The sequence below is a fragment of the Monopterus albus genome, unplaced genomic scaffold (genome assembly GCF_001952655.1).
Source record: "Monopterus albus unplaced genomic scaffold, M_albus_1.0 scaffold258.1, whole genome shotgun sequence".
Taxonomy (NCBI): Eukaryota; Metazoa; Chordata; class Actinopteri; order Synbranchiformes; family Synbranchidae; genus Monopterus; species Monopterus albus.
The window spans coordinates 97,103-107,111 of NW_018128138.1; the positions used below are offsets into that span (position 1 = coordinate 97,103).

The 10,009-nt window shown below is 45.8% G+C and overlaps 1 protein-coding gene across 1 annotated transcript in view; it reads right to left on the bottom strand.

Moving 5' to 3' along the window:
- mgaa (MAX dimerization protein MGA a) overlaps positions 1-10,009 on the bottom strand; it is a 46,109-nt gene that overhangs the window by 4,469 nt on the left and 31,631 nt on the right. The window contains exons 16-27 of the mRNA XM_020621321.1: positions 9,700-10,005; positions 8,712-9,006; positions 7,911-8,087; positions 7,315-7,608; positions 5,982-6,790; positions 4,348-4,458; positions 4,062-4,173; positions 3,708-3,862; positions 3,536-3,624; positions 2,344-2,437; positions 1,945-2,014; positions 563-961 (exon numbers count right to left, since the gene is read on the bottom strand). Of these exons, the coding sequence (XP_020476977.1) occupies positions 563-961; positions 1,945-2,014; positions 2,344-2,437; positions 3,536-3,624; positions 3,708-3,862; positions 4,062-4,173; positions 4,348-4,458; positions 5,982-6,790; positions 7,315-7,608; positions 7,911-8,087; positions 8,712-9,006; positions 9,700-10,005 (2,911 nt within the window). The remainder of the gene's footprint in view (positions 1-562; positions 962-1,944; positions 2,015-2,343; positions 2,438-3,535; positions 3,625-3,707; positions 3,863-4,061; positions 4,174-4,347; positions 4,459-5,981; positions 6,791-7,314; positions 7,609-7,910; positions 8,088-8,711; positions 9,007-9,699; positions 10,006-10,009) is intronic.

The window sequence follows — 10,009 nt, forward strand, 5'->3', positions numbered from 1 at the left end:
GCGCACCCTTAGAGATAAGGTGAGGAGCTCAGAGTACAACCGCTGCTCCTCCACATCGAGAGGAGCCAGCTGTGGTGGCTCGGGCATCTGTTTCGGATGCCTCCTGGGCGCCTTCCTAGGGAGGTGTTCCGGGCATGTCCCACCGGGAGGAGGCCCCGGGGAAGACCCAGGACACGCTGGAGGGACTATGTCTCTCGGCTGGCCTGGGAACGCCTCGGCACTCCCCCGGAGGAGCTGGAGGAAGTGTCTGGAGAGAGGGAAGTCCGGGCATCTCTGCTTAGACTGCTGCCCCCGCGACCCGGTCCCGGATAAGCGGAGGAAAATGGATGGATGGATGGATAACGTATTATTTAGTTGAGCTGGCTTCTTGATGAACCAGTTAATGACCTAGGGATTTACGTAGCTAGTGAAATAGTTTGCCAATCAGTGAGCCAGTTAACGTCTGTGAGTCAGCCACATGGCCTAGCGAGTCAGCTGTTACATGTGACATACAGGTGTTTTTACGCACGTTTCAAACACTCATTTAAAATCTAATCACCTGAACAATACATGTCAGTCTTACCCTGCACAGTCTTGGGGAGCACAGATTTTAGTGGAGCTGGATTTTTACTACGAGACAGGATGTTGGGGATCGTCCTCGGCTTGTCCCTCAGTACAGGTGCACTGTGAGATACCGCAGGTGGATCCTGCACAGGGTTTGACCCCTCCAGGACCCCCAGAGCCTGTTGGATGAGTGATACAGTGGGTGTGGCAGAAGTAAAAATGGGAGGTGCTTGGGGACTCTGCTGCAGATCAGATGACGCAATTATAACGTCACTATCAGTCAAGCTGCCTGCTGGAGGCTCAAAGACCCCGCCCCCAGGTGCTGCTGGCATCCGACTGGCTTCTCTCTCCTGCTTCTCCGTCTCCTGTTGGGATGATAGGTGCTGCACTTTCCTCAAGTCACTCTGCTCACATTTACCTGCAGTAACACACACATCAACAGGTTAAAGCGCCACCTAGAGGTCGGCGTGGATGGAACGTATAGAGAGCCGGAGCACATCACAGGCTGAAACCAAACATCCTGTCTGGCTGTGTTGTTCATTCCTTTTCCACCCCATCTAGTTTTAAACACATGTGAACAGATGATTTGTCCGGCAGCGTTTTGTGTCAAGATGTGTTCTTTAACTCTCTGGAAACATTTCAAGCCTGCTGACAACCCCTCGTTAACATCACTTTACAACTGCACAGCCTCCTAAACACATTTTGCAGTGTACACTGGGCTATACAAAAGTTCCAGCTATTATACTTTATATTTCTTTTTCAAACCTTCAGTTTTACTTTTATTTAAACTATTACTGTGTACTGCACACTCTTTTTTCAGTATACAACCTGTGATTTACAGTGTGTTTGTGACAAATAAAAACATATGAATCTTGAACATAAGACCTATTTCACACTTTCTAACAGTAAATTTAACCTAAAACTCTCAAAAACATTTGAACAAACAAAAAAATCTGCCCGTCTTCCAGCCAAACCAGGATCAAAAAGCATTTTCACACGACAACAACTGAACCAGAGGCATAAACGCTGTTGTCACAAGGCCTTCGTTAATTGTAAAAAGGTAACTCGGGCCTTTAAAGATCTGATTAATACTACAAAAGGAAAAGATGTTGCTTTAGCAGCCGAGGACAAACTGCATCTGCGACCCTGCTGTAGATTTCCACTCATTTATGTGAGTGGGACAAGAGAAACTACACCCCAAATTATTATTTTTTTGCTTTACACATAATCACGTTGTTGGATTAAGTCGTCAGCACAGGTGAGCTTTTCTAGTTAGCCACCGGGAGAAGCTTCACCCTCTGACATGCTGATCTCACAAAGGTTTGCTGAGCTCAGTTCAAACAAAGCCTCTAGAAAAGGACAAATGCCAACAGCTGTGGGAGACACCATCCTCATCCTCACCTGGTTCCTCTCCTGAGGTATCTGTCACAGGGTCCAGGCACGTAATTCTCTCTATGTCACTCTGCAAAGCCTGAAACACAAAACACCACAACTCTTATAAAAAAAGAGTCACGCTGACCTCCACACGACACCTAACACTTCCTGCAGCTGCTTCACAATAAAAGCTCGCCAGTTAGGACAATAGATTATAGGTTTTACTGTGAAGAAGTTGCAGTTAGTGACAGCAGCTTCGTAAAACTCAGACTAGACTTTACATGTCCAAACCTTTAGTCAACTTGGACCTTTTCATGTGTTATATTAGTTTATTGTGGTTTTGCTCCAGTTTTTAATGAAACACAGTTGAAGCTAGGCCATATAAACGAGTTCTTGTTCTAACACGACAGCTCTACCTGATCTCACCTGTTCTAACAGAAGTCTCTCAGGAGAGTTTCCAGCTGATTCGGCGACGGTGACGCTCTGACCTCCGATCATCTGCTTCACACACAAACTGCTTCTGTTAACAGAAAATAATCACAAACAACAAGTGAGTTTAAACTCAACTATTTATTCCCAGACATTCGACTGAGGCTTCCTCCCCGATTCACTCTTAAACGTTTCTTGCTCATCTCTGGCTTAAATATGTATCAGAGATTCTTTTATTGTGTTTCTTTTAACAAAAAAACACACTGTGATCCCAGCTCTATAACTTACAAAAATAAATACAAAAACAAAAATAAGATTTCATTTCCCTACTGCCATAAAATGTAAACCACTGCAACTGACAAAAAGAATCATCAACCAGGTCTACAGCAAACAAACAATTCAATGTCTTGGTTTACCATATGATACGACGCAGCGAGGCAAGGTCTCAGACTATGGACAGCTAGCGTTATCTCGTCAGTAGCGGCAGTATCAGCCTTTCAGCTCTTTGAATTAATTTTACACACAGTACTAACAAAGAACAAAATGTTTCTAGAGCAGCAGCAGCAGTTTGGTTTTCAACAGCAAAGGCACAGGATCACGGCACATGTACCATTATCTCCATGAACACATAAAATCTAAATAAATAATATTCCTGACACACAACACTGAGTGAAAGAGTCTGTCCTTCTCCCTGGACTCTGGAGTCACTGCTGGACCGCTCCTGTTTAATTAGCCCCGGCAGTGATACTACATACGGTCAGCTCCAGCTGCAGCGTGTTGCTATAAACAAGCGTGCAGTATCTGTAAAACATCCTGTGGTGTGGGCCTGTGGGCAAAGTGGATGAAAATACACTCTTATGTAAATGTTTACTTGTTGAACAGATGTTGAGGTAAGGTCCGCTTACTGTCATGTTCAACCTATTCGCACTTCATACAGGTCTAATATTTGGTTCCTTTCATTTGGCTTACACCGACCAACGTTAACGCTTTTAAAGTCTGAATCTCTAAAACACTGACACTGTTCAGTAACAGCAGTAAAACTGGAACCTGGGTAAAGACAAAACAGACATGTTAAAATGTGTAACTGCATTAAAACTGCACTGCATAAGACGGTCGAAGTAAAAGAAAAAACATTTCTCCCACACTGACTCAGAACTGTTGATAAGACAGGAAGGGCATCGGCTCTTACTCTGAACTCTTCACCCTCGCCAGCCCCGCCAGCAGACAGTCCTCAACCTCCATCTCCATGGTAACAGACGGTACCACCTCCTCCTCCTCCTGACATAAACACAGAGATGTGAGAGTCAGCTGGCTCTGCATCAGGAGGCTCTGCTAACATGTGACTAAACAGGCACACTTACACTGGTGACAGTGATGATGCTGGTTTCCTTGGTGATGACATTGTTCTCATCAGATGAGTTGTCTAAGAGATCCACCACCTCCATCACATCTGTGTCTGCTCTCTTACATGCTGTCCTTACTCTCAGACCTCTGCCCACCACCCGTCTGCTCTCACCTGAACAAACATGACACAATCACTGTATATTATTGATTGTTAAAGTACAGCTGATGTTTCACAGTAAACGTGGTGTGTAATTCCTGTTTCATTAATTTTGTTAGTGTTGATTTTTGGCTCATTTGTCTTTACAAATGTAATAAAATTGTTTTCCTGCTGTCTGGGGGTCAGAACACAGGTGATGCAATGATAGCGATACCTGCTGTTGGAGCGATAATGGAGAGGTAGTCATCCCTCCTCCTCCTCAGCTTCCTCCTTGTTTTCCTCAGGCGTCTTTGGGTCGTCTTCAGCTTCTTGATCACTTGCATTGCCTGCAACAGAACGTCAACCCATAGTAACTACAGCAGCAGAGAGATAAGAGGAAGATGTGGCTCAGAGAATGTAAGAGGAAGAAAGAATAGAAAAAGGAGGAGACATGGAAATAGTGGATGTATATACAGAACATATGAACCTGATTTCTGTCAGCGGGTGTTAAAGAGTCTGACCTTATTCAGTGTGAAGACCTTGGATGTCTTCTCATGAGTCAGTCCTAACTCTGTCCTCAGGTGGTTAAACAGCTGCTGAAGCCTCCTGCGACGTTCCCTCTCCTGTTCGTTCTGGTGCAGCAGAACATACAGAACATATGAAACACAATGCAGACACACTGGAGCATGTCACTCTGCGGGGACTCTAATGGGCAGTGTGCACAGTGTCCCCATGGACGTACACACAGCCATCACTGGATCACTGTGAGACTGGAGGGAACACAGAAACAGGAGGATTCTCAGGCAGGTGCTGTAGAGCCTGCTCCCCTGGTTTCTATGTGGGTTTGTGGAGGTTTATTGTGGAGAGACATCAGAGATAGTGATATCCTCAGGAAGTGGATATCACACTGAGTCAGATCAACATGTGTTTCATGCCTGTATGTTCACGTCACTGAGTCAGGACTCTGAATGTACACTAACGAGCTCAGGTGTTGTCACCTTGAGTAAAGTTTCACTTCACCGGAGCAAAGACTGCTCACACTGTGTGGCGCTGCAGGGGTGTGCTGGATTTATAAGAGGACAAAACAAGAGCACTGTTACCTCCACCAAGGAGATAATGGTGTGTGTGTGTGTGTGTGTGTGTGTGTGTGTGTGTTGGCTAGCAACATTACAGACAAATAGCTGCTGGATGGATCAGCAGCATACCTGGTACAGACATCGGTGGGGACCAACCCTAGACGTGATTCGATTTTGGCTGAAAAAAGGTCAGTAATGAAAAAGAGAATCCAAAAACATCTTATCGTTAACATGGAGCAACCTAAAACAAATCCTAACTATGTCAAAAGTTATCAAAATCATTTTTGTTTAAAATTTGACACACACGTGTATGGTGGCAGTGTCTGTCACAGACCAAATTTCATTCAGATCTGATCTGGATTCCGGATCTGATGGCCATTCAAAGTTAACATTGAAAACTCAATTTAACACGTGTTCTGCCATAACTTGGTCTGTAATGACAATTGAACTGAGAAATGTTCAGGAAAGATGCACAGTGTAAAGGATGATCTGGATCCCATCCGGATAAAAGATTTAAGAACACATTTTGTGTTGTTCTGAATCTAATTTTTAAATCAACAACTTTTAAATCATTGGTTAAAACATGTTTATTCACTCTGGCTTTTAATACATAGTATCGTCTGATGCTTCCTCCTTTTATCTGGTGATTCTGTGTACTTGGTGTTTTTATGTTCCTATGTTGTTTTATTTCTCTGACATTTTTTACTCTGGATTTGCATTGCCGTGTAAAGTACTTTGGTTGACCAGACGTTTTTAAATTGCTATACAAATACATTTTGATTGATTGATTTGATTGATTTTTCTAAGCGACCCACTTGCGTGAGCGAATGTTGTGCCTTGGCGGAGGTACGTGTGCTCTCTGAGTGCTCTTACTGCAGAATGGAATGTGGTGCAATAATCATTTTATCTTTATGAATCTGTTTTCATAATCATTGGAAGGCAAAATCATACATGGAAAATACAATGTGATTAATGTCTTTGTTCACCCCTAGGATTGGTGTCTTGTGAGACAAGCTGTGAATTACCGTTGGATCCTAAATCTGCTGATTAAATTCTGATTAATATGATCTCTTTCTTACATGGCTCATTGTCATCGGCTCATCTTCAAAGTCGGACGAGTTGTCTGTCTCACTGCTCGACCCCAGGTCCACCACCTCCATCGGCTGTGCCACCGTGGTAATAAGCTCCGCCTCATCTTCCACACAGACAATGTCCAGGTCCACTAGGTTACAGGCCAGCTCCGGTTCAGGACTGCCCCTGTCAGCTGGGGGCCCAGGTGTGACCTCTGACACCGAGGGTGGGGGTGGAAGTAGAGCTTGAGTTGTGGGTCTGTGAGTTGTCTCTGTGGGGGTCTGGGTGGTGCAGGTGGACACCTGAGATGAGGCAGGTTTCTGCTGGACCGCCACACCACCAGGGCCCACTGGAACCGGAGACACAGTCAGCATTTTGACCCCGACCTTAGCCCGCTGGCCTGTGGAGGGTCTGAGGGAGATCAAGTTCACTGGGGTTGCAGGTGGGCAGGGCTGAGGTTGGAGGGGAGTGAAGGAACCTGGAGATGACAATATCTTGGTGGGAGACTTGGGGAGGAGTTTAGGACAGGCGATGAAGACTGGTTCCTTGCTGGGTTTGACAGGGATGATTCTGATGGTGCACATCCCCTTCTGAGCTAGGAGACCAGGGTCTGGGCAGAGGGGGGTAGTTGGGGGGGACACAGTGAAGGACCGGAGGCCAGACAGGGAGGGGGTGGAGGTGGTCATTGTTACTGTGGTCAGAGGGAGTGTTTGGCTCACAACAGTGACGACTGGAGTCTGAGGAGGTGCAGCAGAGCGGACAGAGCCCCCTCTGTCCGCTCTGCTGGAAGGGCTGGAAGAGTTTTCAAAGGAAGGGCCTGCAGGGGGGAGGAAAGACAAAAGCACCAACTTCACATTAAATAAACTTTCATCATGAAAATGTTTCAACTGGGAAATCATCAGGGTGACTCTGGTTTGTTCCATGATGGGTCTTAATCTGCTGGTTTTGTCCCTTGTTACAGAGGAACTAATACGTCTCTAGTCAACCTGTAACAATCTGAGATGAGGCTGGAAACAAGACACCAGCTCATCCAGATGATCTAAGCCACTTCATTTAATAGCTGGTGGACAACAGTGGAGGTCTACGGCACAGAGCGATAAGCTGAACTAGGGTCTGGACTCACACACATTACGGTGAGGAAACCACATTCACTGGTGCTGCTTGTCTCTGGACAGGGGTTGGTGGATTTTGCAGGGTTACTGAATGAGAATGATGCACTCTGTAGTCAGATGCTGTATCCCCTGAGCCTACAGAAGCTTTAAAATGTTTTATATATGCACACTGTGAACCATGGGCCTGTGCAGACGGCTGTGTTGGCCTCCTTCAGTCCTGCACGCTCACCTCTCTCAACTGGCATGTGTGGATTTGCTGATTGCAGCTGGCTGACAGGAACAATTTGGACCAGTTTACCATCTTGTCTGCGGTAGTACTTTACACCAGATGCTGTCTGGACCGACTGTAGAACTGTCCTCTGACTGGTGGTTGGGGGGCCCGGGACCTGGGGTGCCAGACCTGATACAGGAGCCGTTGCGCCAGGACCTTGGACCGGAACCAACAACATATGAGAACCTTTAGGAGCAACGGAGCCTGGACACGAATTTCCAGGTTGAACCATAGAGCTGCTCGCCTCAAAATCTGAAACACATGAGGACAGAAATGCGGTGCATTACTGCAGAAACACAGGTTCTTTATAGATTTATTACTACAGAAACTTTTACAATTACGGTCTGAAACTTCATGATCAGAACAAAAACATCAGCATCATGTTTATTAGTGTGCAGATAAATACCAGCCAAAAATACATTGTGGTCTATAAATCAGAAAAAGTTAAAATATCGAAACGCATGTGCTGTCTAGCCACCTAGTACCTGGTGAGCAATAACTGTGATTAATAAACCTGTGATGATGACAGCTGTACCAGACACCTGCAGTATTACCTGTTTTGGGGGCGGAAGCAGCTCGTACCGTTCTGAACTGGCTGCCCGGCCTCACAGGACTCGGGTACACCCTCAGATTGATGAACTGGGTCCCCTCCACCTCAGGTGTTTCACCCGTAGGCTGGCTGGAGGAGCCGACAGCTGATTGGTTCACCTTTTTCACTGCAGGCTGAAGCACTGTGACACACATGCCATCAGTCTGAGACGTTAAAGCTACGACTTTGCTTTGAGTTTAATTTACAGGGTCTGCTCCTTCGACACACTGTCTGCAGAGCCTTTCTATCTTTGTAACCGTCTGTCTTGCCGTTTCCAAGAAAATGTGCCGCCACTAAGTAAAAAACTCTCCATGCAGCCTTTTCAGATTTATCATCTATAAGAAGCTGAACAACAAAGACACCTTCTTTAATCTTATCTTCACTGTTCCTTGGAAATTTTTCTTTAATAAACTTGAAACCTGCATTTATTATGTCCACGGGTTTGACTAAATTTTGGTTTCTGTTAGCCACTAAGTAATCAGTGGTTCACCAACAATAACATAACTTCACCACTAAGCTAGCATACAAATCTGCTAGCATTAGCTCATTACTAGGAAAACCTTTTTTTTTTTTTTTTTCCTTTAGTCAAGGCTTTACTGATGTTACAAAATGCTTAAAGATCTGTCAGTAAAATCGGGGCGTAAAAAGCAGCCTGCATCAGCTAATTATCATTAGCTCTTTAATGCTATGCGTACAGTATTGTGGTGCATTTGTATGAAAGTATGCACCGAATGGATAACGTTTAAAGGATAAGTTATATGTTCACCTGTGGAGGAGGCTTTTAACATGAGCTCTGTGGCTGACGACTGTGGTTTTGATGGACATGGGGTCATGGTGGAGGTAGCAAGTCCAGGGGAAGCTGAAGAGACGGTCTGCAGCGTCAGTCCTGAACTCTGGGTCTGAGGAGGTTTAGAGGAGGATGAAGATGAACACAAAGTACCCTGCTGCTTCCTGCTGGACCCCACCCGACCAGTCAGATAGGCTGCCAGACGGTTTGCTGGATGAAGCGCCCCCATGCTCCCCAACTGGACCTTAGCCAGAGGATAGAGCTTCCCGTTCACCTGAAGTAAACGAGGAGAGCAAAATATCAGATATCAGCAAGATTCATTCATTCATTCATTCATTTTCTACCGCTTGTCCCTGAACGGGGTCACGGGGGGGGGGGGCCGGGCCAGCCCAGCCAGCAATCGGGCGAGGGTACACCCTGGACAGGTCGCCAATCCATCGCAGGGCTAACACATAGACGAACAACCAGACACACGCACATGCACTCCTATGGGCAATTTAGAGACACCAATCAACCTAAGCTGCATGTCTTTGGACTGTGGGAGGAAGCCGGAGTACCCGGAGAGAACCCACGCAAGCACGGGGAGAACATGCAAACTCCACACAGAAAGGTCCGAACCCGGAACCTTCGTGCTGTGAGGCAACGGCGCTAACCACTGTGCCACCGTGCTTCCCAGCAAGATTCATATTGCTTTTAATTCTGACATCCAAAATGATGAATTAGAAAAGACAATTTTTAGGAAAATGCAGCAATTAGCAGTTTAATTTGAATGTTCCGTTGAATAAAAACAGTATAAATGTTTTTGGATTTTGAGTCTGGAGTCTGAAATGTCATAAAATGGTAAAGCTAATGTAAAGCTGAAATTAGAGAATTCTATCGAACTTTAAGTTTGTATTTTACTTTTATAAAATCCACAAACTGTCAAGAATCTGAACAATACAGTCAGGTCCATATATGGCATTCTTACCTGGACTACGTGGTCAGTTCCTCTTGGCTGTTTCTTATTGGCTGAGAGGAATCCGGCCGGGGAGACTCCCGTCAGCAAAGGCAGAGCCATGCTGACCTGTTTTTTATTCTTTGCTTTAGTCTCCATTTTCTCTCTCCTCCCCTCCTTCCCATCATCTTCCTGGTGGACTGTTGAGTTCTTCTTCTCCTCAGTGTCACCTTCCTGCACCTCCTGCTGCCAGTCGTCCAGAGGCTCTTCCTCCTCCATCCCCTCCCGCTGCCGGTCTTCCAGAGACTCTTCCTCCTGCCTCCCCTCCCGCTGCCCCTCCTCC